Source organism: Choloepus didactylus, chromosome 19, assembly GCF_015220235.1.
Source record: "Choloepus didactylus isolate mChoDid1 chromosome 19, mChoDid1.pri, whole genome shotgun sequence".
NCBI lineage: Eukaryota > Metazoa > Chordata > Mammalia > Pilosa > Megalonychidae > Choloepus > Choloepus didactylus.
Window position 1 is genome coordinate 65,922,768 of NC_051325.1, and position 27,777 is coordinate 65,950,544.

Here is a 27,777-nt window from a genome sequence, read left to right on the forward strand (position 1 = left end):
TCCACACCACCCTGTACACTGCTCCCCAAACTGTAGGAGAGCGACTGTCTGCTGCCTCTCTTGTATGTTAAACTTTCCTGTCTTCTGTTTTCCTCCTGCCAGCATTATCCATGGGCCCCCTGCTCCCTCCACAGAAGACAGAAAGAGTTCTCTGAAAAGCAACTCTGACATGGAACTTCCTTGCTTTGGATCTTTCTCAGGAGAAGTGGCTTCCTTCAAACCCCACACCCCCGTCTGTCCACCCAGCCTTGCCTAACTTCCCTGAACTCCTCTCCACTCCCCCCCCCCCCGCCGGCTTTGCTGTTCCCCAGCCCAGGATCCCCCCAGGATGGGCCCCTCCCACAGCCCCTTCCCCTGTTCTCTGGTCCCAGACCTGGACCTCTCCTCTCTGAGCAGACCCGCTGGGTGTTTGCTCCCTGGAATTTCCTTCTTTGGGTGAAACACTGCCGTGCTCAGCAAGGCTCAGAAGGCCGGGACCTGTGCCCAGCCACCGCACAGTGAGACCCAGTAAAGGCCAGTGCTTCTTTACTGGGGATGGCGTCAGCTCGCTGCCAGCTGCAGAGAATGCCCCATAGAAAAAACTTTCATCGGGCCCTCCTGGTGAGCCAGGCAGGGGACCAGCCCCCCTACAAGAGGACTTCACCTGGGGGAGGGGGAAGAGTAGGGGGCCTGAGGGACCACCCAGGTGCCAGGTCCCAGGCCCACGGGCTCCGCCTGGGACTTTCCAGGGGGCTGTGCCCGCTGCCAGGGAGCCTTTCCTGGGGCAGCCAGCCGGGCCGGGCGTTTCCTGCGCGGCCTTCCTCCCGGCCGCCCCAGCCCGCGGCCAGCGCCTTCCCCACCGCCGGGGCTTTCCGCGCGGCCGAGGCCGCTATTTTTAGCCGAGGGAGAGACCGATTTCTGGCCCCCTTGCCGCCCCGCGGGAGCGAAATCAGGGCCGGGGCTGTGCCTGGAGGAGGGGCGGGAGGCCCAGCGGGAGACCCTCCGTGTCCGTCGCCCGGGCGCACCTGCGCCCAGAGGGCCCTGCCGGGGGGCCCGGGCAGGGGCGGCGCACCCTGGGGAACTGGGCCCCGGGCGGGGGGTCTGCCGCCCACTTCCTGCGGCCGCGCCCCAGCACTTCAAAGGCCGCCCTGTGGTCACTCCCCACGGCCGAGGGGCCGCGCAGGCCTGGCAGCTGTTCAAAGCCGCCCGGGTGGGTGGGCAGCCCCGCGGTTGGGCCGAGCCGGGGCGGGGGTGAGGGACAGGAAGGGGCACAACCGGCTCGTGGGCAGAACTCTCCTCCGCTCCTTCATTCTCCCCCGGCGCTGCCTCCCTGGGTGGGCCCGGGCAAAGGCCCGCTATCCCGGCCCCACACTGCGCCCCAGATTCTGTCCCGGGGCTGGGGCTGCCGGGCAGTTGGGGGGGTGCCTGTGAGTCCGTGTGATTGTGGGGTCTGCAAGGCGTCCCGTAAGCTCAGCCTGCCTGAGAGAGGGCGCCCCTCCCGAACCCCTCAACTCCGGAGACGCTCCGGCTAGGACAAGGCACGGACCGGCACCGCCTTTCTCCCTTGCTCCCTTCCCCTCCTTCCTGCTGGAAGCCCGCGGGGGGCGGCCGGGTGGAGGCGGAGGGAAGAGGGGCCTGTGAGCGGGGAGGGGCCGGGTGGGGGGAGCCTCGGGGTCCCCTGGGGTCAGCTCCAGGACAGTTGCCGTTTTTAATCTGAGCAAGTGACTTACAAGGAGCCGCGAGGGCTGTAACCTAGATCCGCTCGGAGCGAGCTCGGGAGGCGCACGGCCCAATACGCGCCCCCCCCACCAGCTGCGCCCCACGGCGAGGACCCCGGCCGCCCTCCCCGTGCGTTTAGCGGGCGGGAGTCCCGGGCTCCGCGGCGGCCCTGCCCGGCCGGGGTCGGCGGCGGCCCGGCGGGGTGGCTTCCCCGGCTCTCCCCTCCTCCTCCCTCGCGCGCACGGTCTCCAGGGACCGCCGCGTGGCCGCAGGCCCGGGGCTCCGCCTATCTGGGGTCACCAAGGGGTCCCACCCCTGAGTCGCAGCCCGGGGACGCCTGGGAGCGGCGCCCAGGAAGGGGACTGGGGGTCCCGGCCGCAGAGCGGGCGCGCGCGGTCTCAGCTAGGCGCGTGCACGGCGGGCCGCTCGCGCAGGCTGCGGGGCCGGGTGGCGGCGCCCTCGCGCTCCCGGGGCTCCCCCGGCTCCCCGCCGCCACCGTGACGGCCGCACCACTGCAGGCGCTCCCCGGCCCCGGCCCGCGACCGGGGAGCCTAAGAGGGCGGCACGGTCCTGCCCGGCCTTTCTCCTCGCGCTCCACCGCCTCTCCAGCGAGCCCTTCCTCTCGGCCGACGCCCTCTGGAATCTTTGGACGGATCCACGCCTTGGAGGAACCAGGCCATGGTGACCTCCGCCCCACTCATGGGGTCAGAGCCCCCAAGTGAGGCTCGCTCGAGTCCCAGAAACTGGGGCTTGGATTGAGCAGGCTGGGGGTGATGGGGCGGGGTGGGGTGGGGAGGCCCTTACACCCTTCCCATCCCTAGCTTTCCGGGTCCCACGCAGGAAAGGCAAAATGGGGCCAGATCCCGCGATCAGCAAGACCCGGTTCTCAGGCCGAGAGTCCCCGATCCTTCTCATCCACCCCACAGCTTCTCCTCCAGAGCCGGGCCTGGCTGCTCTGGGATCCAGTGTGCACGCCCGGGGCCCACAGGTAGAGGGTCCCCGAGGCAAAGACTGGACTGGATAGCCAGAATGGGTGGAATGGCTTCTGGTGCCCCCTTGTCAGGGATCAAGGTCAGTTAATATTGTGCATATACAACCCCCCCTCCTTTATATAAATGTTCATCAGATGGACAAAAGCCGGAAGGCATCGCGCAGCCCAGGCTGCCACAGAGCCGCGGAGAGAGCCACCCGGGCAGGTGGGGTCGTGAGCCACCTCTCCTCAGGAAAAGCAGTCTGGCCAGGTGTGCCCTTTGATTCCGCAAACCCATTGGGGGAGAAAGAGCCAAGAGAGAAGAATCTGTGGGTGAGGAGGCTCCTGCAGCCACATTTGCAGAGGAGAAAGTTCTAGAAACCTGCTAGAACCGACACTGGCATCGGTACCTGCACGCAGGGAGCGGTCTGCAGCCACCCAAAGGAGTGAGCTCGAGCCACACTGTGGGCTGAGGGACATGGTGACAGTGTCCAGGGAGAAAAGCAAGCTGTGAGTAACGTGCCCACGGTATCTTTTGTGAAAGCAAAAGACAAAGTAACTGCCTTGCCAAGTCTACATGAGGACGTGTTTGTAGGCAAATAGAGAAGGGTGACAAGCCACACTGGCTGGCTCTGGACCCTGGGGGGTGGGGTGGGGGGAGGCAGTTAATCTTTTTACCTCCTTGTCTTGCCAGTTGCAGCCAACACGTTTGAATAATAATTTAAAATAACTAAGCACTTACCTAATAACCCCATGCTGCCTGTAGGAGTGACAGAAAGGAAGAGGCTACTCCCAGAGCAGGGCTGAGACTGGCCCCTGAGCTACAGGGACCAAAGTGTGTGGGAGGGTCCTGGGGGTCTTAGGAGCAGGTCTGGGGCGAGTCACCCCCAGGCGACACCGTGCTCCCAGTGGAGTCTGCCCAGGCTGGGGTGGGGGGAGCCCCAGAGGGCTCAGCCGTCATCTCATTGGCCTGCAGGACTCCTGGCCCCGACCCAGACTTTACCCGGACGATGTGGGGGTGCTGTGGCTGGCCCCCGTCAGCACACTGGGGGTGTTGTTGAGGATTCTGGGCTGAGCCTTTCCACCCCCACAGGAGAGGAGCAGGCCTGGGCCACGTCATGGGTTGCAGAGCACTAGAACTGGGGGCTGGGTCATGCGGTCAGCAATGTCCCAGGGTCCTCACACATAACAGGGTCATGGAAGGGGGTGTCCGGGGTGACGAGGGCTCGAGGGCTCCTGGGCACGGTCTATGGCTTCCCCGCTCCAGGAAGGGCTGCTCAGGGGTGCTCCCTCACCCAGTGCTAGGGGCTGGGGCCGGGGCTCAGGAGGAGCCGGGGGGTGAGGATGTGGGTGCACGCCCCTCCCCACTGACACCCCGTCCTTGAGGGCTCTGATGAGTGTGTTTCCAGATGTTCAGCAGCTGTCTTCGCCATTTCCGCCCCTTTTCCTGACCCCACATCCGCCAGGAAGCTCCCCTGCCTGTCCTCAGGCTTTGGCCTACCCCCTCCATGCACCCCGTTTCCTGAGCAGAGGCCTTTCGCAGACTCAGCTTTCCCAGGCGGCGGCTCCCACAACCCCCGGCTGCTGAGGTCTGCCCCGCAGCCCCTCCAGCCCCTGGGACTGTTTTCCTCTCCTGGATCCGCGTAAATCACGGGCCTCCGGGGAGGCAGGGCCAGCGGGTGGGAGGCTGCGGGGGAGGGACGGGCCGGAGTTCACAGGGCCGCGGGGGCTGTGGATGTCTGCCCTGGGCTGGCACTGGGGGGTGGAGACGCAGGGACAGAGCCCACCCCCGGTCCTGAGCAGATGGGGATGGGGGGCACAAGAGGTCAGTGCTGCTGCAGCTGGTCCTGGCTGGGGGGGGGGGTCTTGTGGGAGGGGACGGCAGGGAGGGCTCCCTTCCTGTCACATGCCTTCCTGCCTCACAGCAGAGATGGTGGCTCTGGGGCTCTCCCACGAGCTGGACAGGGACGGGGGGGTCAGGGGCCAGGCCAGATGTGGGTGAGTCCACAGCCCGGGGGAGCGATCCAGCCTTCTGACCTCTGCCCCTCAGAATCCGGTCCGCCCCCCACCCTGCTCCCAGCCTCCTGCCCTTCCCTAGGGAGCCCCCTTTTGCTTTTTGCCAGACAAGGGTACGTAGGCCTTGCTTAAGGGAAACCTCCAATGCAAACGATCCCAGAGCAGATCGAGGCGGGGGGTGCCCCAGCAGGGAGAGGCCCTCCCAGCAGGATCTTTTTTCTGGAGAATCAAAACAAAATGTGGCACATTGGCACTGGCTGCAAGGGCCTCCAGAACCCCACTGCTGCTCTGCCGTGCCTGGGGGGTTCCCGTGGGAAGGGAGCCCTCCTGGGACCCTCGGTCCACTGCTGAGGAGGCAGGGCTATGGCCCCCGAATCAGGTCTCCGCTGTCCCAGGGGTCGTTCCTGTGGGTCACACAGCAATGAGTCTGGGCCTGGAGGTCTGTACCCCCACACCTGGGGTAGATGACATCTGAGTTTACGGAAGAGGCAGCTGGTGAGAGCACGTCGCCCTGCTCCCCCAGAGGCTTCCATTCTGTCTTCCTTTCCTCTCAGGTGGCCCCGCCCATCCCTTGACTCCTTTGTGGGACCTGGTGGCCTCTCCTGGGACACAATGGAGAGGTGGCTGTGGGACAGAGGGCTTTGACCAGGTGGATAGTGGACCCTGAGGTTCTGGACCCTTTTGGCCCTCAGGACCAGGCCAGTAGGCAGAGCAGCCCGGTTTGGGATAAAAGCCAGAGAATTAGGAAAGTCAGGATCTCAGCTGGCTGGGAGCAAGGTTGCCAAATTTGACAACAAACAAACAAAACAAACCCAGGGCATCCAGTCAAACTTGAGTTTCAGTTATACAATAATTTTCAATATAAGTATGTCCCATGCAATATTTGGGACGTACTTATAGTTAAAAAGTATTACATGTTTATCTGAAATGCACACTTATCCAGTGTCCTGTTTTTTATCTGGGAACCTGGGGGTTGTGTTAGTCCCCAGTAACTCACCCAACTCTGCTAATTGACCAGTGACTTCTGACCCTCTGGATGGCCTCCTGCCCCCCAGGCACCAAGGACAGCAGTCCTGAGCTCTGATTCCCAAACTGGGTTGGGGCTGATTGGGCCTGGCAGTGCCCCCCACCCAGACACATAGAGCAGAGAGGGGTCACAGGGGCCCAGGAACCCCTGCCCTAGTGGGCTGGGGACTCTCAGGCAGTCCTGGCTCTTGGGCCCAGAGGGTCTAGCCAGGTTTGCCAAATTCCTTGATTTTAACATTCATGTATGTCAGGTCAGGGGCAGCCATCATTGGGGCTGCCCTCAGGGCTTTAATCGTGTCCCCCTCCAACCTTGGCTTGGCTGACTCCTGTGTGGGAGAGAAAAGGGAACCCGCTACCGCCCTCCAGAAAAGAGGAAGGTAGAGCTTGTGGGGTGGTTAGGTTGGGGGGGGGGGGGTGTCTCGAACCAAGAGCTGAGAAAGAGGAACCCTGGCCAGGCAGGACCCACCTGGAGAAAGTCCCTGCTGCTCCTGGGGCCAGTGAAAAGCGGATCCAGACCAGGCTGGGGGTTTCCAGCTCGTGCCCACTGTTTCCTGGGAAGGCATGTAGGAGCTGGAGCAGCGGGCTGCGACCAGATCCTGTGCTCGGATCAGAGGCAGCCACAGGCCAGCCTGGAGCCTGGCCAGGCCAAGCCCTGGTCACTCCCCACGGGGTGCCACCCAGGGTCCCATCCCTGAGCCTGCACCCCGGCGCTGGGAGGCTGGGAGGGGCACAGCCTCCCAGCACAGGGCCTGGGTAGCCGAGCCACCTCCCCCAGCCCCTCGTGGACACGTTTTCTTTGCAAGCACATACACAAGTTGAACCCGAAAGTGGCTTTCTCCTGCCCCTGGCTTCCTTGCCCATCCAGTGTGGGTACCTCAGGAGGCACTGGGCGGGTGGGTGGGGGCTGGTATGTGTGCGCCCCCCTCTCGCAGCCAGCAGAAAGGCTGGGAGAAGCCATGCGTTTCCTTTGATTTCTGGCCTACTAGTAACCCCTCTTCAGATTCAGGAGGAGGTGGCTGATGGGTGCTGCTGGGGACGGGGAAGGCGTGAGGGGAGGGGGCGGCAGGCCAAGCTGCGCCCAGAGAGGGTGTGGCCGCCGCGGGTCACAAGACGCATGGAGGGCGCGGAGCCGAACCCGAGGTCCGCCAGGCCTCACATCCCTTCTTGCGCCCATCGCTGCGGCGTCGCCGCTTCCCCCCAGCAACAGTGACTCACAAAGCCAGCCTGCGCCCGGCAGATTCCGTGCCCCCGGGCCCCTGGAAGGCCCAGGTCACAAAGGCCATTGGGGCCGAGCCCCGCGGAGGCATGCCCCAGGACAGCTCCGCGTGGCGCCCGCCCATGCAGCCGCCCGCCGGGCCGGGCCTGGGCGTCCCGCGGCGACCCCGGCCCGGCGCCCCGGCGTGAGGGCGCGCGGAGCGCCCCGTGGCCTCGGCGCTCATGTGTGTCATCTGCTTCGTGAAGGCGCTGGTGCACGTGTTCAAGATCTACCTGACCGCCAACTACGCCTACAACTTCCGCAGCTGCCCGGTGGACTTCCGCTGGGATGACGCGCGCGCCGCCGGCGGGGGCGGCAGCGGGCACCGGGCGCTGACGTGCGCGGCGGCCGCGGCGGGCGTGTGGCTGCTGCGGGGCGCGGCGCTGGGCGGGGACGGCCCCGGGCGGCCGCCGCGCGGGGCCCGCAACCAGGTGCAGTGCCTGCTGCAGCAGATCCGCGAGCTGCCGAGCCAGCTGGCCAGCTACGCGCTGGCCCACTCCCTGGGCCGCTGGCTCGTGTACCCGGGCTCCATGTTCCTGATGACGCGCGCACTCCTCCCGCTGCTGCAGCAGGGCCAGGCGCGCCTCGTGGAGCGCTACCGCGGCCGCCGCGCCAAGCTGGTGGCCTGCGACGGCAACGAGATCGACACCATGTTCATGGACCGCCGGCAGCACCCGGGCAGCCACGGCCGCGGCCTGCTCCTGGTCATCTGCTGCGAGGGCAACGCCGGCTTCTACGAAATGGGCTGCCTGTCGGCGCCGCTCGAGGCCGGCTACTCCGTGCTGGGCTGGAACCACCCGGGCTTCGGGGGCAGCACGGGCGCGCCGTTCCCGCAGCACGACGCCAACGCCATGGATGTGGTGGTCAAGTACGCGCTGCACCGCCTGCACTTCCCGCCCGCGCAGGTGGTGGTATACGGCTGGTCCATCGGCGGCTTCACGGCCACCTGGGCCACCATGACGTACCCAGAGCTGGGCGCGCTGGTGCTTGACGCCACCTTCGACGACCTCGTGCCGCTGGCGCTCAAGGTCATGCCCCACAGCTGGAAGGGGCTGGTGGTGCGCACCGTGCGCGAGCACTTCAACCTCAATGTCGCGGAGCAGCTGTGCCGCTACCCCGGGCCGGTGCTGCTGCTCCGGCGGACCCAGGACGAGGTGGTCAGCACCTCGGGCTCCCTCCGCTCCCTGCCGCCCGGGGACGTGGAGGGCAACCGCGGCAACGAGCTGCTGCTGCGCCTGCTGCAGCACCGCTACCCCGCCGTGATGGCGCGGGAGGGCCGCGCCGTCGTGGCCCGCTGGCTGCGAGCTGGCAGCCTGGCGCAGGAGGCTGCCTTCTACTCGCGCTACCGCGTGGAGGACGAGTGGTGCCTGGAGCTGCTGCGCTCCTACCGCGCGAGCTGCGAGGAGGAGCTGCAGGACACGGAGGCCTGGGGCCTGCACGGCCCCGCCTTCCCCTGGATCGTGGGTCAGGGCTTGAGCCCGCGCAGGCGCCGGCAGCTCGCGCTGTTCCTGGCTCACAGGCACCTCAAGAACGTGGAGGCGACTCACTGCAGCCTGCTAGAGCCCAACGACTTCCAGTTGCCCTGGGTGCTGTCACCCCTGTCTCCACAGCTCTCGGATTCCCTCACTGGCTCACGCTCTAGCTCACCTTCTGGGCCTTGGGTCCGTTCCCCACCCCCCACCCCCAACCAGTAAAGCTGGCCCTGCCGGGGGGATCCCACACAGTGCTTTCTCTCTGGGAGGCAGAAGTTGTGTCTGCGTAAGGGTGGGCAGTACATGGGGAACCGGTGTGTGTCCCTCATGGGCGTGTTCTGACCGTCTTCAGGCTTCCCGGCTCCCTCCCTCCCTCCCCTTTCTCCCACAAACTCGTTTGGGCATCCCAGTCTGCACCAAAAGGGAATGCAAACATTAACCGGCCCGGTTTCTGGCAACTGTGTGTGATGGGGGCCTTGATAACCATAGAAGGATGGTGGGAACAGAGGTTGCAGGACCACAGAGTGGCCCTGAATCTGGCCTGGTTACAGGGATGGCTCCTGGAGAGATGATGACCAGGGAGTGCAAGGATGTAGGTAAATTGCCCCAGCCATGGAAGGAGGACATTGGCCTGGGGGACTGGAAAGCAGGTCTTTGCAGCTGGACATTCCGAAGATGTCCATGGGGCCTCCTCCCCACCTCCACGCTTCTGGCAAGAGGGTGGGGGGTGCTGGTTTGTGTGTGAACCAGAGTAACTGGTGCACCGACCACTCATTCCTGGGCATCCCTGAGAGTCAGGCCTGGCCTGAGACAGGCCTCTGGCTCACCATCTGTGATGTATTCACTTTGTGAATACAGAGTGAAGCAGGGGCTATTGGCTGTACCTGTTGTCCCCAGCCCCCGGGATGAAGGCCTGGCCAGGGCGAGTTGAGCAAGAATCTCTGGAATGAAAGAATTAAAGCAGGCAGGAGGGGCGGGCAGGCTGATTGGCAGCACTGGAGCAGCATGCGTGGGCCTGTGTGAGCAGTGGAGGCACCTGTCATGACCTACGATGCCAGGCAGACACCTGGCCGGAGGGGCTGAGCTTGGGCTGAGACTCCAAAGGAGTTACTGGGGGAGGGGAGGGGTCCCGGAGGGATTTCCACGCAGAGACATCCCTGGATGCAGAATGGCCTGGTTGGCGTCTGATGGTGGGGGAGAGGGAAGGGCAGTCCAGAGGGGCCAGGGACAATTAGGAGCCAAGAAAGAGAAGTCGTGGGACTTGTCTTAGCAGGGCCGGGTTGCCTCCGTGGTCAGGCACCAGACAGTCCGTCGACCAGCTGAGTGACCTGGGCAGTTTACTTGAACCTCCCTCTCCCTAAGGCTCAGGATCGTCATCTGCAAAATGGGACGCCAGATCTGGCTCCCCGGATTGCCGTGAAAAGGAAATGAGAGGACGCTGATGGTGCGCGCGAGCGCGTCCACGCGCGGGTGAACTGCCGGCGGGCAGCGGCGTCTGCAGGGCAAGAGGACGAACAGCAGGGTCACACTTCTGCGCAACGCCCTTGCAATTTAAAAAATAATTTTTAAAAATCCCCACTAAAGTTCAGATCAGGGGGCTAGAGGCTGATCCCTAAGTCAGGGAGTCGGCCTTGGAGGGGCGCGGTGCGCGCCTGACCTCCCAGGCGCCGGGGACAGCCCTATCGTCCCCGCGGCCAGCCCTCTGCTTCCGTGCCGCCGGGTTGGGCGGTCCTCCCAGTTCCCACCTTCCCGTGCTCCTGCGACTCCGGACCGTGCTACCTGCGCGTCTCGCTGGTGGAGTCGACCTGGCTGGGATGCCCTCGCATCCCTATCAGGTTGGAGCGGATGCGCCGGGACTGAGCCGGAGAACACGCTCATTGGACAGTGTCCGCGGTGGGGCGGGACAAACGCCAGAGCGGAAGTGAGCCGTCGCGTCGCTGATTACGTAAGGCCGGGGCGGCCGAGGAGGTTCCGCTGGCCTGTGTGTACGCGGCGACCCAGTCCCGCCGCGGCCTGCTCGGCTCCGATCGCGCCTGCAACCCCGGCCCCGACGCCATCTGCGGCCCGGCCGCCGCGTGGACATGGACTCCGCCGGCCAAGGTACCTGCTGGACTCGGTCCGTCCGCCGCGCATAGTTCCGTCCCTCTCGGGGTTAGCGTCTGGGACTCCCGGTCCGCTCAGCCTCTACCTGCCCACCCTGCGGACCCGCCTCGGCTCCTAGGCCCCTGTCCTCGAAGCTCCGGGTGGTCGTGGCATGCATTCACCGCCCCGGGCCAGACCGCTTCCCGGCCCCCCTTGGGACCGCTCCGAAGACCGGTTCCCAGAGTTTTGGGTTTCCTCACCCGAGGCAGCTCTCCTTATCCTGCCAGCTCGCCCCCAGCCCGGCCCTTGCTGTCCTGCTGCCCTCCATCCCCGCGCAAGGCCCCTGGGGACACTCCGTCTGGCCCTGGACACGGGCCGAGGTGGTGTGGGCGGATCCCGGGGAAGGGAGGGGCGGTGAAACCATCCTCGCGTTCCCCGCAGCGTCCCTTGGGTGACAACGCTGCTCGGGCCCAGCCTCTTTGGGGGTTGCCTCATAGGGAGAAGGGTGGCGTAAGCCAAGGGCACACCCAGCATACCAGGCCTTTTGCAGAACAGGTCCCCCGGGACCAGTTTGAGGTGGCCGCTGCGGGTGTGGAGCAGACCGGGAGTTTAGAATCTGGAGAAGAAAAAGATACAAGTCTCTCTTCTGTTCTGGGGCTCTAAAGAGGCGACATCACATTTCTCTGTTAACACCACTATACTGCATAAGTTTAAGATGCCTTACTACCCTTTGGCCCACATCAGGATGTGAATGAAGCTTTAGAATTCCTGCTTTCTAATAAGTTCTAGGAATTTTCTACTTTTGGGGTTTATTAACAAGAGTAGTTGAACATCAAAAGTCCTGGTCTCTGGTGAGTTCAGGAGGCTTTTTCATTGTTTGGCCGGCATAAGGATGTGAATTAAGCTTTAGAATCCCCGCTTTCTAATAAATTCTAGAGATTTTTGTTTTTGGCATCTATTTATGAAATAGTTGAAGGTCAAAAGCCTGGCCTCTGGTGCGTTCGGGAGGCTCTTTCACTGTTTGACTTGCATCTGCAATTTAAGTATCAAAAGCATTGGATTCTGATCATGAGAATTAAAGGGAACGTTTCCTGAGCACTTACTATGTGAGACACCGTACAAAGCCTGTTCCTCAAATTATCGTATCTTTTCTCAGAACAATCTTTTGCCATCCATCTTTGTATTACCCCCACTCTAAAGATGAGTATGCAGGCATAGCCAGCTGGGCTCACCCACGGTGATGGGCTTCAGCCCCTTGGTTTTGCCCGTGGCACCAGCTCTCCGTAGGACCTTTTCCTGGCCTCGCACTCATCCCCTGTGAGTGAGTGTGTGGGGGGCCTGGCGCATGTTCAGTGGTGCACACTGCTGTCTGGGGGTGTTTTCTGTGAGATCCGGTTTTAGCTTTCTAGGCAGAACCTGTTCAAGGGCCTTCATTTATTTTTTTTAACAGCAAATAAACTGCATAAAGATTTCAAAGTATTTACTGAACTTGAGTGGTTTCGACACAGTGGATTAAGACGACTTAGTAAAATCGTGTAGGTTGATCTCAGTTGAAAATCAGAATCAATTGATTTTAGAAAGCAGCTGTGCTTCGTTTCGTAAACATCCTGAGTGCCCACGAAGTGCACAGCTCCAGCTGTGGTGGGGCACTCCAAGGGACTGGGACACAGCCACTTTGACATAGGGTATTTTGGGTTTTACATACATTCAACTCTTTTTAGTAGATTTTTTAGGATTTTGACAGTAGACACACATATCTGTGATAGACACATCTTCTTTCCAATCTTTATTCCTTTTATTTTAAATTTCTTTTAAAATTGGGAGCATGGAGTGTGTTGGTCAGAAGGAAGGATGTTTTCAATGCCATCTGTAGAAACTTGCTGAACAACAGTCTGGTGTTTGGAGTGGGACAGAACTGAAGCAGCCCATTTTTCCCTGTGCAGTGTCTTGCAGACTTTTAGTGTCTCTGCGTTTCATGCAGAGAGAAAATAAGGACTGCAAGAATTTAAGTGCAGTCTGGGGTTTATCAGGCGTGTGGAGGCAGTGTGCCCCTGTGGACCCTGCTGCAGCTTGCAGGCCTCCTGACCTTGCGGAGAGGATTGAGGACTGGATTCGAGGAGATTTTGTTGTGCTGACTCCCTGCAGGGGCTGTATGTCTAGGACTTGCTTCTTGTTTGTAATTTTAGCACGTGCTCTTGGCAGATGAGCTGAGTGCAAGGTGATGCTTGATGTGTTTACAGCCATATTAAGTTCCTTTGCTCTAAAAAAATAGAAGATCTATTAGATCAGTTGCCTTGTATATAGTGAGGGTTTCTGGCCCCAGAAGATAGTATTCTTGCAAGGGGAACCAGAGGCAGGGCCTGGCTGCCCTTGCAGTGGCATCGCTTGGGCCCGGGCCCAGGTGGTGTTGGATTTGCACCTAGGGTGGCCTGTACCATCTTTCCAAGAACCTTTCAGAGAAGAGATGTTAGAGTTTGAAGGTCTTTCTCTCTAGGGATCCTCTTCCCCCGGCTGCCTGCCCTTCCACCTTTGCTTTCTCCCTTTATGGAGTCCTCTATCTATGTACATATTGATAAGTTATTCCTTGATGCTTTTGACCTCATTTTTTGTCTGGCAGATATCAATCTGAATTCTCCTAACAAGGGTTTGCTGTCTGACTCCATGACGGACGTCCCTGTCGACACGGGTGTGGCTGCCCGGGCTCCTGCTGTAGAGGGTCTGACGGAGGCTGAAGAGGAGGAGCTCAGGGCTGAGCTTGCCAAGGTGCTGTGGTGAGGCTGTCCTTGGATGCCCGTGTCTCGGGGCCCTCTCAGGGTCATGACGGCCCATGCTGGTCTGCTCTGGAGGAGTTGCTACGGCAGGTTGCTCCTGTCCCACCGTGCCCCGCAGAAACTGCACTCTGCAGCCCTCACCTTGTGTGTGCCCAGCTCCGTGTGCCGGCCTCTGAGTTGCCTGGCAGTGAAGACAGGGTCTGACCCCCCCTCCGCCCTCTGTCGTTGGCACAGGGATGACCACGTTGAGCCCGCCACCTGCTGGGAGTGTCTCTGTTGGAATTAACACTTGCCGTTCATTTTCAGTAACCCCCCAAAATGTCATGTGCGGTCTGCCCTGGATCTTAATCTTTCTTTTAAAATTACTTCTTTTCTAAAAAGTGTTCCATTTGACCTTCTTTAAGTGAATCTCTTTAGAGGAAACTGGGGATTAAAAATAAGAGCCTCTGAGCATAATTTTTATTCAAACCAGCTGCCAGGAGGGTGATCTAATGTTTCTTTGCTTCTGAGTTTAATAGTGACCCCCTTTTGATTCCAGAATCTGGGGAAATGAACTTGGTAAATAGTTAACTGTAGCATCCAAACAGGGAGAGATCAGAACACTGTGTGTCACTGTCTTTACTCTGTTCAAAGGAGAGCCTGTCTTGATGTGTTCTGGACCAGTCCTAGTCATGCAGACGAGCCTCAGCCTGAGGACCAGGTTCAGATCACTGGGGGAAATGACACAGCTGTTTTTTAATAGAAAGAAGGTTAAGGGAGAAGTAGGAAGAAGACCATGGGGACTAATGCTTTGCATTTTATTTTAGAATATGTTGGTTTAGAAACCAAAACCACAAGACCTTTTTCAGAGTGAAGTGCAAAGTGAAGAAGATCTTGGGTCACTTAAACATTTCAACTGGCATGCTCTCCAAGACAACTAGACTGTATACCCTTAAACTCTGTTATTATACCATAAGTGGAATGTTCCGGTCACTGTTTGTAATTGCTAGAGTGACGGGTAGTAGTTTGATCTTAGGTGACCCTGTCTCTTTAAATTATTTCTTGTGTCAACTACTTTCTAAGGAATGACCTAGTGTTATCCAGGGCTCTAAGCTATCTTTTAGCCTTAATACAAACAATCATTTTTGTAAGAAAGGGAATTTTTTACAATAAGTGTTCATATAGAAGATTTAAAGGATACTCCTTTCAAAAGTCAGCTTTTTTCCTTCACATTCTTTTAAGACCTGAGAATGTTGACATTTTTATCAGGAATCTTTCTGTTATCCAACTCGAACTACCTTAAGCACAAGAGAAAATTTATTCTTTGCTTGTGTAACTGGCTTTTGACCTCAGGAACACAGATGTCCTCAGGGCCGTCTGTCAGCGAGGTCTCTGTCCCTCTGGCTGTGTCAGCTCCGCTTCCTTCCCGTTGCATATGGAATTCCCCTGCAGCTGCAGGTGGGGCCTGACTGCCGGCAGTTTGGGGCCTCCCTTGTCTATGTGCAGACCAGAGCCTGGAGAGAAACTGGCTCTTCTCTTCTGGCCTGTGCCCAACCCCAGAGGAGGGCTCTGCTGAGTCCCACTTAGGTGGGTTGCATCCTGGCCAGTTCCTGCCTCTCCCAGCCCCACTAAAACCACCTGACTCGGGGGGCTGGGGGGCAGTTCTCCAGAAGAGATCGGTGTGCCGGTACCAGGTGGAAACGAAGCAGGTGTCTCCCCTAGGGTCTGTTCCTGAGACTGGTTAGGTCTCTGTGAGCAGAAGGCTCTCTGATGGTTCTGAGAAACCTCTCACTGCTGTGCGTATGAGGATGTGCATCACTTCTGGCCATAGGAATGGCTGATCCTGTCCACTGCTGGCTTTTGCAGGTGGAAGAGGAAATCGTCACTCTGCGCCAGGTCCTGGCAGCCAAGGAGAGGCACTGTGGGGAGCTGAAAAGGAAGCTGGGCCTCTCTGCCTTGGAGGGGCTGAAGCAGAACCTGTCCCGGAGCTGGCACGATGTGCAGGTCTCTAACGCGTAGGTACCCACCCTGTAGTGGGCGAGGGGCCTTCCGGGAACCAAGGAGCACACGGGCCCGGTTGGGAGTAGCCAGCCAGGACTGGTCCTTGGTGTAGGTGCTGCACTGCCCATATTCAAAGAGTCTGTGGTCTGTGTGTGTCTGCAAAGGTGGACTGACGCACTAGTTAGTTGTCCAGGTAGAAACTGACAAGTAGGCATTTCAGGATCCAAACTTGAAAGAAGTGAATCATGTTCATGTAGGCCTGAGTCCGTGATTCCTGAGACTTGGCGTCTGCTGTCGTGCACACGAGTCCCTTCTGTGAGCACCCCTGGTCTGGGGACGCCTTGGCTCTTGTGAGGTGGGGAGCTCTGCCCCCCGACCCAGGCCTGCAGTGCGGTAACTCTGAAAGTGTCCTGGGGGCTGGGGTGGGGGGCGTCCCTGCAGAAAGACAGGTTGACTTGTTTCATCAGTCTCATCTGTGAGCAGGCTGTCTCTCTCCTCAGAAGTCGCAGGTTTTGAATCCCAAAGGATGGATGTCCGAGAAGTATTTTCAGGGCTCCAGGCTGTTCCACCGCTCGCCCCCCCCTCCCCCTTCGCCTCTGCAGCAGCAGGTGCTGTTCAGAGGGAACAACATGGTGCTTGTCCCCTGCGCGTGGCAGGGAAGGATCCAGTCGGTTCTTCTGATGCCCCCACCTGGCCCCGCCCGGCCTGGGACTGCTGATCCCGGGCGGCGGGCAGAGCCATGGCAGCGGCCTGCGCTCGGGCCGGCCGGAGATTGGTGCTCCTGCCAGCGATTCCTTTCCTGACTTCCTCAGAATTTCACGGACAGTTTGAAGCCTGAGGTGAAATAGCTTTTCTCAGTAACTCACCATGGACTTTCTGTTTTTAGCTACGTGAAAACTTCTGAGAAACTTGGAGAGTGGAATGAAAAAGTGACGCAGTCAGACCTGTGAGTGCCCAAGGCCGCTCTCCCTTCTGACCTTTCTCAGGTGGCAGGGAGGGGCTGCGCCTGGCGGAAACCGTGCTTCAGTGTTTTTCTAAGCTACTTGTTCTCCTCCCAAATACAAACCCATGAGGCCACGGCTGTCCTTCACACTCCTGCAGAACAGGGCGCAGTAGCTGAAGGAGATTTCAGTTAGTCCCCAGACCCCTCTGAAAACACCCTTGGCCCACCAGGCTTCAGTTTGATAGAGGTTTGCGCGTGGGTGGGGCGTTCTTGGTAAGCAGTTCTTTGTTTTTGGCAGTGGGTGGCATGGGTGGGTACCAGTGGCCTGGTGGTAGTGGAGGTGTTTTGGTTGGTTTTTTTTTTTCCTATTTGTTGTCCTCCTTCCTTCCCCTGCAAACACAGCTCGAGCACCAGGTTTTTAGGGTGACTTGAGGTCCTTGTGTGTGGGAGGTGGGGGGCTGGGGCTATGCCAGGATCATCTGCTGTCAGCCAGGTGGAATGTTAGCAGTCCGTGAACGGTAGATGGAGAGCCTTCAGTTTAGGCTGGCCTTGTGGGGGAAGGCCCCTGTCATAGCAGCTGGCTCAGTGACTTCTTAGGTTTTATTTGAGTGTTTTAAGCATTTGTCTTTTGGTATATCTTCATTGAACTAGGTGGGGGTGTGTTTAAAAATAGTTGCTTTGTGGGATTTTTCCATGTCTGGTTCAAAAGGAAGTGCTGTCCTGGCTGCTGGAGGGCACAGGCAGGAAGCTCTTCCGGGTCTGGTCGTCGCCGAGCTCGGGTGGCGGTGCCTGCGAGCCAGGTCTGCGCTGGCGCCTGGCACCTCTGTGGCCTGTTGGCACTGGTGGCTTGTCCTCTGCTGTGTGAGCACTTCAGGGATTCTGGGACACTCGCGGGCTGGGCTAAGCACCCCGGGCTGTGGGACACCGACCTCCCCGAGACGGGCCTCTAGGTTGAGTTGGGCCGTACCAGGCCGGCTCACAGCACAGATTCAACCTGAAAATAGTCTCAGGACATTTTAGTGCCAGTTTGTAAAACCATTCAACATAAAGCTGCTGAGTTAGTTTTTCAAATAAGTAGTTTCTCAAAGAGCTTGGAACACTCACAACTCAAAAGTGTGAAGAGAAACATGTGGCTCTGGGCAGAAGTGTGGCCTACGGATGGCCCTTTTCAAGCTGGTCACGGTCAGAGGGGCTCCCCTGAGGCCTCATCTCTGGTTTCCATCGCTAGACGAGTTGTGAAAGTGACACTTCAGAGCTGGAGGGACTTCTCCAGGGACGGCACAGGAGATGGCACAGCTCAGGGTACAGGTGTGGCTGAGGGCTGTGGCTGCCCTGTGCCTCGGGGATGAGGGGGCACCAGCGTGCAGGCCTGGGGCACCTCTCTTACCCTGTCCGCAGGAAAGCAGGGCTGCTGGCCTGGTTCTCGGGGGGCCAAGTGGGAAGGAGGCTGCGGTGGATGCATGGTCACTGTCTTCTGGTCTCCAGGTGTCCATGCAGAGCTTTTAGCCAGCAGCACACTGGAGGACTGGAGCAAGTGTGAATCTCTGGGCCCCAAGGCCACAGCCCTCCCAGCGTTGGCCCGGGCCAAGCTCATGCTGGGCCCTTCGCTCCGTCTCCCCTCTGTCTGCTGCTGCTGGTCCCGGCACCCCTGTATGAGAACATCGTGCTCTCTTGGCTGGGACACGATCACCTTGTATTCTTTCTGTAGGTGCTGAGAGTGAGTCAGTAGTTTGTTGTTTGGCTTCTTTTGGTTGCAGCTGGCAGAAAGCTCAGCCATGCACGGAGTTGAGGGGCTCGCCTGAGCGAGAAGCCCTGCCCCAGGCCCGCCCTGCCCCAGCGCTCAGCTCCCACTGCCAGGACTGTCTTGGGGCACCCTCCATCCTACTCCCCTCCATGTTGGCCTTGTTCACAGGCCTACTTCCGGGGTAGTGCAAGAGGGTGCCCAACAGTGTTGGGGTTGTGTCTTGCCAGCTCTGTACTCCCCAAAAAAGATGGTCCAAATGTGAGACCTGTTGGACCAGTCCCTGTGGTCGAGATGGTGGTGGCCTCTGGCTGGCCAGGCCCGATCCTCAGTCCTGTACCCACCCTGGACTGAGCAGGGAAGCAGCTCCCCTCTTACACCAGGATGGGGGGTGTCCCCAGAGGAACATGCCAGGTGGTGGCAGGAGGAACTGGCAGTCTCCGGGGCTCTTGAGTCCTGCTGAGGCGGAGTTATCCGGGTTCAGCCATTGGCTCTGCCCTGCCTTGAGGCTGTGGAGTGGCCCCAGCAGCTCATCTGGGCCTCAGGAAGGACTGAAGGTGTCCGTACTAAGAAGCCTCTAGGAGGGGCGGCCTCCTCCCTGTGCTGCCCAGGACTAGCCGGAGAGGGCAAGAGCAGAGGGTAGAGCCAAGGCGTTGGGAGGCATGCATGGCCTCGGGCCGCACGCACAGCCAGCAGCTTCTTCCTGGGTTTGGAGGTTCCTGTTTTGAAAGGAAAGTCACTTGTGACACCTTCATTTCCACACACCAGAAATACCTCATGGGCCCCTGTGCGTTTTTTAGGCTGTGTGGGGAAACTACTTCCTGTTTGCCCAGGGCAGTGGCTGGCGGGGGTAGGGGAGGTGCTGCTGGCATGTCGTGCGTGCCCGCTGGGCTGCTCCTGGCATGGTCCGCGCCCGGGTCCTGGCTCAGTTGCCGGCCAACTCGCAGCACATGCTCTTTGTTTTTTGCCCCGTGTTCTTCCTTTGGGCACAAATAGAGATTCATCAGGCTCTGTCTTTAAGTCCTTTGCTCGAGACTATTTTACTTTAAAAAATGGTAGAATGTTAGCGTGGGTTTATGTCTTGTTGTTTCAAGAGAAAGGGAGCTTGAAGATATGTTCTGAATTTGTATTTCTGGAATGAACTACTGCAGGTCATTACTTACCTTGTACCTGGTATTTCTTTATTTTTCCTATTTTCTTTTTTTGAAACGATGGTTCCAGGTGTGGCCCAGGTCCCAGATACTTGCAGATGATCTCGTCTCACTCCTTAGCCATGAAAGCGTTTATTCCGCTGGGTCTTGGATGGGGGAGGGTCTCACAAAAGGTGGAGAGAACGAGCTGCTGCACCTGCCCCAGGTTCCCCCAGCTGTCTGAAGACGCTGAGACGGTCTGGCGTGGCACCTGCTGCTTGGAGGGGTGGCGGCCACACAGAGATGTCCCTGTCAGATGTTGACAATCTCAGCGGGGCCATATGGCATCTGCCTGCAAGGGACATGTTGGCGTTTGTTTTGGGGCAGGTTGACTGTTGCCTGGTTTGGCTCCTGTCCCTCTGCTTTAGTGATGCCCATTTATGTCCTCGCCCTGGGCCTGCTGGGGCTGCACCCGATCAGAGCCTGAAGGAAGGCGGCAGCTCTGGCAGCATCCTGAATGTGGGGTCAGGCTCGGCGTCAGCTTCAGGTTCAACACAAGGGGAAAGGCTCTTGTAGTCAAACTTTTCTAAAGGCCAGGTTCAGAATTAGAGTTCTTATCAGTTATTGAATTCATGAAATCCAGAAACAAATTTTTCTGTGAGTGTTTTAGAAACTTTTTTCTCTTTACTGAAGTATCCTTTAGGTTTCAGGAACTGGTTAGCAGTGACGTTCGACTGGTCCTCCAACCTTCCTGGATACAAAAATAAACTCTATTCTAGCAACTTCAAGAATTTTCCATACTGCCTTGCTGGGAAGTGACATGTATCTTAAGACCGGGGCCCTCCTACACACCCATGGAGCCACGCCAGGCCCCTGATGGCGTCCGTGCACCTGCCTGCTGAACGGAGAGAGCCCTGTGGGAGTGGGGGGAGCTGAGCAGTGTGAGGGGCGGCCCTGTGTAGACTGGCGGGAGTGGTCAGGAAGTGGGGCTGCGGGGAAGAGGGACCAAGCCCAAGTGCAAGGGCTCGTTCAGGGGCAGCAATGGGCATGGTCGCTGGGCAAGCAGCCAGAGGCCGGGGGCTAGCATGGGCGTGACTGGGGCCACTTACGGGGAGCTCGGGAAGACCCAGTGTGGTGCTTTTCCCTGCTCTGACCATCAGCTCTCTTCCTGGCAGTGGCCCAGCGGTGCTGACAGCATCTTCTCTGGGTCAACAAGCCCTGGTACCTCAAGCTGTTGTCAGTCAGGGGTTGGGCGGGTTTTTCCAGAAAGCACCATCTTGGGTTAGTCTGTCTCAAAAGGCCCAGGATCCTGGTATTGGCCCCGAGGGTTCTGACCCGACTCAGAGAACACCTGTGGCCTGGCAGTTTTGCCTTCAGGTTTTGGTTATGGGTTGGGTCCTTCGCAGGCCGCCAGGTGTGTCTTGCTTGTGGTGGTTGCTGGATGAGGGAAGGAACATCAGGTGTTAGCCCTCGAGGCAGGCCTGAGAGGCCCTGCAAGCCCTGTGGCTGCAGTGTCCTACTTGTGCCAGCTCCTTACCCAGCTGTGAAGACCAGAGCCGACACGGGGTCATGGCACTGTGGCTCAGTGGCATTGCACCCATGCCGCTGGCAGATGGATGTACATGGTGGCACCCAAGGGGAACTCTGTCCCCGCTCTGAAAGGGAATTCTGAGAAAGAATGTGGGGACAGACATGGCCTCAGAGTCCCGGGAAGGAGCCCAAGCGCCACAGGAGTGCACAGTGAGCTGTCCCTCACATCTGCTCCCCACCCCCCATGAGGCCACCTGGTGTAGCCATGGCTGACCTCAGGCGCTTTACCTATCAGAGGAGTGTGCTCAGGTGACAAGAGCAGACGGAACCTTCTGGTTCTGTTGGTCGGTTTTCTCCTATGTGTGGTGAAAGGTGGCTGAGCAGACGCCGGCTCCTGTCTCGCTGCCTTCCTGCCTGCGGTCCAAGGTCGGCTTCCCGGAGGTTTTCTTTCCTGGGGCCTGGCAGTAACTTTTTTTCCAGGTAGTGAAGGTTGCGGTGAGAAGATGAGGACATGGCAGGTGGGGTGGGGTCGATGTGTTTCAGAAGAGACAGAAGAAACGGAATTGTACGGGGCTAGAAGACGGGCCTTGAGCTGCTGAGAGCTGAGGCGGTGTCTGCAGCCAGGTGGCTCCTGCCCCTCATTCTGCTCTGCAGGGGCCAGGGTGTCCCCAGCCTCTGCTCTGTCCTTTCCTCGGGCTCTCCTGGCGCTCCCGTTGGCTTGTGGGTGGTGGTGACCTGCCTGGCGTGGTTGGTTGAATTGGTGTTTCTTCTTCCCAGCTACAAGAAGACTCAGGAAACTCTCTCCCAGGCAGGACAGAAGACGTCGGTGGCCCTCTCTACCGTGGGCTCCGCGATTAGCCGGAAGCTTGGAGACATGAGGTGAGGTGCCGCCCGCCCCCTGCCCGAGGCCTGACCCCGCCCTGCCGAGGCCTGTCGGTCCTGGTGCTGAGCCAGCCGGTGGCTTCCAGGTGGCCTTCGCAGTGGTGGCCGGGCCAGCCCAGGGCCAGCCTGACCGCAGGCATGTGTGCTCCTGCCTGTCTCCCACTTGCTGCCCTCTTGCTATTTATTCCTCAGCAGGGAGGGGAGGTCTGTAATGTTGTCGGGAAACTTCTGATAGTTGGGATTGGCGAAGGTGGGTGCAGACAGGGTGGGGTGTCAGTTTGGGGGAGAAGTTGGGAGTGTGTGTCAGTCTCGGGGTGGGGGCTGCAGTCCTGGCAGGCTGGCAACCCCCTCCAGGACATGTGCTCAGCATGGTGTAGGCTTGGCCCAGAGGCCCAGAGACGGACTCACCAGCGAGACCCTGGGGTGCAGTTAGACACCAGGGGCCTGAGGCTGAGTGCTGACAGGTGCCTTGGCGAGTAGAGGGTGGGTTGGGGTGACAGGTGCGCGTGCACTTCCCAGCCTGCTCTGGCCCAAGGCCCCTCCCTTTCCTGGGAGCCCTGGCCCTGCCTTTCCTGCTCTGTGCCAGCTGCATTCCGTGGCGCTCCTGGAGCTCATGGGACCCTGGTGCCAGGCGGCCTGGGGCCGAAACCTGGGTTGTTCTTGCTGGGTGCACAGCCTGCCTGAGCCTGTGCCTTCTGTGGTGCGGAGGTGGCGATGCCTCCCGGGGGGGGTTCAGGTGGGGCCCGGGTCAGGCGTGGAGGGCCGGTGGTCACTGTGGTCAGCATCCCAGGCCCCGTTCCCCACGGACCAAGCTCCCCGGCTCTGCTCTGACCCCGTCCCTGCTGCGGGGATCAGTCCCTTGTGTTTAGATTTGGGGGGATGCCTTGCTCTAGACCCACCTTGCCTGACAGGCTCCTGCAATGTTGCATTTGGCCTGTGGATTTGGGGTCCCCTCTCGCGTTCCAGCAGGGCTCACAGGGACACATCCTCCCTGGGGCTGGCCCTGCTGTCCCTGCCACCCAGGGTTCTGACACCTGGGACCTCACGATGGGGCTCTTTTCCCAGGTCAGAGCTCCACCCTGACGCCTCAGCTGGAGGTGGGGACGCACCCGGCCATGCAGCAGGCAGCAGCCACAGGGGTGCCGGAGCCGGGTGCATCTTTTACTTGGTTTTGAGATAATGCATCTCTGCCTCCCACTTTCTTTTGGAAATTGTCTAGAGCCTGGAGTTGCTGGGCAGCAGCACACAGTCTGTGTTCCTGCCGTGCCTGCCCCTCCCGCACTCAAGCTCCTGGTGTGTCCCGAGCAGCTGTGGGGAGGAGGCTCCTTGAGGGCCACCCTGTAGGTGCAGGCCCTGCTGTGGACAGACCGACAGACTGCCCCACACGCTGCCTGCAGCCACGTCCCGGCCAAGGCAGGCGCTAGTTCTGGGGTGACATGGCGTTCCCAGGAAGGCCTTGGCCCTTCCAGGTGCCATGGAGGCTGGCAGCAGGGGGTCTCCAGAGGCCCACCCAGTCATGTCTCACCCCCAGTCCTCCGTCCGTGGGCTTGGGGGGAATGTCCCTGTGATGAATCCCCTTTGAGACCAGATAGGACAGTCCTGTCACCTGGGCTGCATTCTGGATATCCAGCCGTCCGAGCCGCATGGCGGTGGGCCAGCAACCACAGTGGGCACGTGCCCCCTCCTTGTGGGCCTGCTGCTGCCTTCGCCCCCGTGCCACGCACTCGACGGGCAGCCGGGCACGGCCTCTGAGCAGTGTGGACCGCAGCAGGGTTTCTTCAGTCAGGACCTTGGTAGGGGGTGAGAGGAGGTGTCTGTTCTCTCCCTGGTGGGTGCTCAGCATCCCTGATGGAAGATGGGGAGGATGGCTGCAAAGTCATGCTCCACGTAGGGTGCTCGAGCTGGGGGCTCTCTGGGCTCATGGTGGAGGTCCTGGGTGGACAGTGGCCGCCCTGCCTGATGGAGCGTTTCTTCTTTCCTCCCGCTGCCGCCTCTGTAGGGCTCACCCGCTCTCGTGCTCCTTTAGGTAAGACGGGCCCCGAGCACAACCCACACGTGGCTTCGCTCCAAGGCCGGGCTGGGCAGAGGGACTGTGGCTGAGCCCCTGTGGGCGGTGTTGGCAGCCGGGTGCTTGACAAGGAGATGACGGGATGGTGGCAAGACCCCTTTGGCTCCCAGCCTGCTTCCTGCCACGGACGGCGGGTGGTCCCTCCTCAGGGCTGCCATCTTGTGTGTCGTCAGTGACCCAGCCCCTGGCCGTTGAGGCAGCTCCAGTCCCGCTCAGCTTCCATGTCCAAGTCTAGTCCTGAAAGGAAACGCTTCCCCAGCAGGGCCCTGCTCACCCGTGGCTTTTGTGTTTCCTGGGCCTTCCTTCAAAAGCCTGCTGTCTGTCTCCTTGTCCTGAGGGGCACTGTGGTCTCTCAAGTCCAGTTTCCTTCATTTATCACTCGAGGGGCCGTCTCCCCCCGGGGATCAGTCCTGCTGCTGCCAGAGGCACACGGCGCTGTGCCAGGTACCATGCCCGAGCTGGCCGGTCCTCGGGGCCTGGAGTCCAAACCAGGAAGAGTGTAGTTTTAAATATTCCTACTCACTTGACCTGGTTGTTTCTCCTTTGCCAAAAGGCCATTTAAATTACTGTGAAGTTGAGTGAGCACAGCTGGAGGCTGGTTGTACCAAACACAACACCAGGCCTGGGACTCCTGATCTGAATTTCCTCCTCTGGCGTGGCACTTCTGGGGTGACTTCTGGTGCTCCCCGTGAGTGGGGGGAGGCCAAACACAGCACCCATGAGATAAAGTGGGGGGAGCTGGGGCCAAGTGAATGTGTCCTCGGGTGTGTACTCCAGCAGGTCGCTGCTGCTCTGGCCTTGGGATTAACTCTTGCTTTTCTGCTTCCCCAATGCTTCCGAGCAGCAGCTACTCCATCCGCCACTCCATAAGCATGCCAGCCATGAGGTAAGGGGTGCTGGCCTCGGTGGCTCCAGAGCTGGGGGGGGCTGTCCAGGCGGCTGCTTCTCTCCCTGCACCTGCAGGTCCCTGAGCCCAGACCTCCTTCCCTTTGCAGCCTGCTGTCATCTGAGGGCTGGGAAGGGCCTTTCTAGGCTGTAGAGGAGACCCTTCTGCCAAGCACAGCTTCCATTCTGAACTTCCCAGGGCTGCTCAGGAGGTTCAGCTTTGGCTGCTGGCCGGCCAGGCCCCTGCACCAGCCCCCAGGCCCACTCAGGTCGGGTGGCCACACAGTCGTGCTCCAGGTGTCTCTGGAGCCTCTGTGGAGAGGGCCCTGGGACCCTCTTAAGAACCCCTCAAGCCACCACTGTGGCTCCTCCCCATGAAAAGTGCCCCTGTGCTCTCTGCCAGCTGCAGCCCCAGGTCCCTGCAGGGTCCCTGTCTTGTTACCGTCCTTGGGAGCATCTTGTTCAACTGTCACCCCTGAGCCTTCTGCCCCTAGAGGCCCATGGCAGGGAGCGGCAGCTCTGGGCGTGGAGAGCTGCTGGGGTAGGAAGGCCTAGGCGGGCTAGCCGACTGGCCTTGATCCGCCTCTGCTTTCTCATCACTCCATTGTCCTGGAATTCTCCTTGCCTTTCCTTTAGCTTGACATCTTGGAGGGGTCTGTGTGCAGAACACCTGGGACTTTCTATGCCCCAATACAAAGGGGCCAGGAGAGTCCATTGGATCAAAAGTGCCCAGTGTCCTGCCCACACCACAGGCAAGGGGTTTGGTCTGGTTTTACCCGCTGGGCAGCATGTACGTGCCTGACATGGAACCCTTGCCCCGTGGAGTTGGCGGGCATGGCAGGCCTCAGTTCTGATGTGAGGAAGCCTCTGGAAGGCGTTGGCTGGGCCCTCTGAGAGGGTGCAGGGGTAGCCCAAGTTGGGTGCTCCTCTTTTTCATTTTTTTGGCATGCCGTGGTTTTTACAATGAGATCTTATGATGCTGTCAGGGGTCCTTCTGGAGGACGACCGCAACTCTGAGCCTCTTTGGAAGTGACCCCCTCCTCTCCCCCTCTCTACAGGAACTCTGCCACCTTCAAGTCTTTTGAGGATCGCGTTGGGACCATAAAGGTAACTGCAGCTTGTCTGCTGTCTGATTGCGTTGATTGGGTGTGACCCGTCATGTCATTCTTAAAAAAAAGAAAAACTTCAAGAGATCATTGTAGATGCACTTAGAGTTCTAAGAACAAATGCCAGGAGAGCCATGTATCCTTCACCCAGCTTTCCCTGCGGCAGCCAACAGCAGCACAATATCACAGCAGGCTGTCGTTGACGCTGTCAGTGCACAGACTGTCCCAGCCCACTGGGTCCCTACAGTTGTCTTTTGTAGCCACCCCCCACCCCCCACCCCTGCCCTTAGCCTCTGTCAACCATGACTGTTCTCTAGGTCTATCACTTTGTCACTTGAACGTTACAGAAATGGAACCACCTGGTGCAGTAGTGACCTTGGCTCCTCACTCAGCACGTTCCCCTGGGGATTTGGGCGGGTTCTCGCCTGTATGGCCTTCTAACAGCAGAGTCACATCCCTTGTGAGTCTTTTTCCTTTCTTGATCTTCTCCCTTTTTTTAGTCTAAAGTTGTAGGAGGCGGAGAGAGTAGCGGTGGCAGCCTTCCTTCTCCGACAGGAAGTGGCGATCAGCCCCTGCCAGATCATGCTCCTTTCTAAGCCCCGTCGTAGCTCTGCCCTGCCATGGACCCAGTGCAAGAACCCTCTTGACTCATCCCAGTCACGACCGCACGACAGAAACCAATGGCCAAGTCCTGGGCGGGCAGCCGTGCCCATCGTCGCGTGGACGTGGCTGCCGCACTCGGCGTGGGCGAGAGAACCCAGTCTGCACGCAGATGTTTCACACTAAAGTACCATAGATCGCTGTACCATCCTTCCTGGGGGTGCGGGAAGAGGACAGGACGGTGGGTCCTGGGGTCTCCAGCCAAAGCCCGAGCTCCCTTTTGGAATCTTGTTGGCTGGTCAGAATGCTGAAGGCCTGGGAAGAGCTGAAGCATGAAATAAGTGGTGTTTCTAGCCACCTCCTTCCCAAGCCACAGAAGAATCCAGTAGCCTAGGAAGCTGTGCCTGACCTCGGTTTGTATTTCAAAATGCTGAGCAAGGAAACTGTCCATTTTCTCCGAGATTTCCCCAGAAAGGAAATGAATTATTAGTAGCTGCCTAATTGTTACACTAATGATCTAGCTTTAACAAAGTAAATCCTTTATTTTTTAAACACAGTGGACTTTTCAAAAATTAAAACTAAGCCAAGCAGCTTTAGCCTCATAGTTAGAGAATATTATTTCTTTGGACTCAAGCTGAAACATGCCTTATATCGCCTTATGCTTTGTTTATATCTTTTTATATATAGAAATGAGGGTTCTTTGGTGGGTCTGAGCACTGTTTGGAATTTTGCGTCCATTCTGCAGGACAGTGTGTCTGCACCAGTTGGTGGGCTCGTTTCCCTTACTCACTCTGTCCGGTCTAAGACCTTGCTTCTCTCTCCCCTAAACGACTGTGGCAGTTCCCGCTGGCCCCCTCCAGCCAAAGGGCTCCCGGGCCTTGGGGAGGGGGGCACAAGAACAAGAAGCCCCCGCCTCCAGCCCCCATGCAGGAGACTCGCCCATCCTTTGCTGCCTGGTGGTCCCGAGTGGGCCTGGCCCCTGGTGTCCCAGGCTGCCCTTGCTTCCTGCATGGACAGGTTGGGCCAGCAAAAGCCCCCTGCCCAGAATCAGCTGGGGCTCTGCGTCACCTTTTCTCAGGAGCTGGAAAATCCCTTTCCCTGCCTGAAACCACCACACCCTGGCAGCCTTTCCCAGCCAGGCCCCTGCGCGTGGGGAGGTGAAGTCTCGGGGCAGTTTGTGCCTTACCGGCTCTTAACGGGGGACTGAACCCCCATCTGCTCGTGCATATCTGCAGGCTTCTTGGCGAGAACGGGGGTCACCTGCTGGTCCAGTAGAACCTCGATGTGCTTTCTGCCCAGGTGAGCCAGTGCTGGCTCCTGAGTGTCTGTGTGTCACTTCAGACACCCCGTGGGGCTGCCCTCCCCAGGCGGCCTGGATGCAGGTGTCGCGGGAAGACTGCTGCTCGGCCTCCTTTTTCCAGGGTTTTTATTTTTGCTTAAGCTTGATCAGGTGGGGGTGTGGTGAGAAGGCAGGTTGCAGGCGTGGTAGCTGATGTATCTTTTCTTTAAAGTGAATAATGGGTAATTTGTCAATAAAGCATTCCTTTCGGGGAAAAAAGTCCACTTCTGCTTGTATGGTGTATTGTACTTCATTCAGGAAGGGGACAAGAGAGTGGCACTGT

The 27,777-nt window shown here is 59.2% G+C and overlaps 3 protein-coding genes across 7 annotated transcripts; all 3 read left to right on the top strand.

Moving 5' to 3' along the window:
• Positions 1 to 534: 534 nt before the first annotated feature.
• Positions 535 to 4,442, top strand: LOC119515342 (collagen alpha-1(I) chain-like). Its single transcript, XM_037811185.1, has 5 exons — positions 535 to 1,189; positions 1,512 to 1,635; positions 1,736 to 2,416; positions 2,539 to 2,686; positions 2,825 to 4,442. Exons 1-5 carry the CDS (start codon positions 535 to 537, stop codon positions 3,044 to 3,046), a joined length of 1,830 nt encoding a protein of 609 aa, XP_037667113.1. The 3' UTR covers positions 3,047 to 4,442.
• Positions 4,443 to 6,653: 2,211 nt separating this feature from the next.
• Positions 6,654 to 9,444, top strand: ABHD16B (abhydrolase domain containing 16B). The gene has a single exon (XM_037810955.1). It carries the CDS (start codon positions 7,148 to 7,150, stop codon positions 8,657 to 8,659), a length of 1,512 nt encoding a protein of 503 aa, XP_037666883.1. The 5' UTR covers positions 6,654 to 7,147; the 3' UTR covers positions 8,660 to 9,444.
• Positions 9,445 to 10,264: 820 nt separating this feature from the next.
• TPD52L2 (TPD52 like 2) lies at positions 10,265 to 27,718 on the top strand. 5 transcript variants are annotated; one of them, XM_037810956.1, is made up of 9 exons: positions 10,294 to 10,537; positions 13,137 to 13,282; positions 15,136 to 15,284; positions 16,157 to 16,216; positions 21,392 to 21,493; positions 23,496 to 23,522; positions 24,409 to 24,450; positions 25,508 to 25,556; positions 26,056 to 27,718. In XM_037810956.1, the coding sequence occupies exons 1-9, from the start codon at positions 10,519 to 10,521 to the stop codon at positions 26,149 to 26,151; spliced, it is 690 nt and encodes a 229-aa protein (XP_037666884.1). In that variant the 5' UTR covers positions 10,294 to 10,518; the 3' UTR covers positions 26,152 to 27,718. The 5 variants fall into 5 exon arrangements, with proteins under 5 accessions (XP_037666885.1, XP_037666888.1, XP_037666884.1 ...); XM_037810957.1 differs by lacking the exon at positions 16,157 to 16,216 and having other exon boundaries at positions 10,265 to 10,537; XM_037810958.1 differs by lacking the exons at positions 23,496 to 23,522; positions 24,409 to 24,450 and having other exon boundaries at positions 10,360 to 10,537.
• The last annotated feature ends 59 nt before the right edge of the window (positions 27,719 to 27,777 follow it).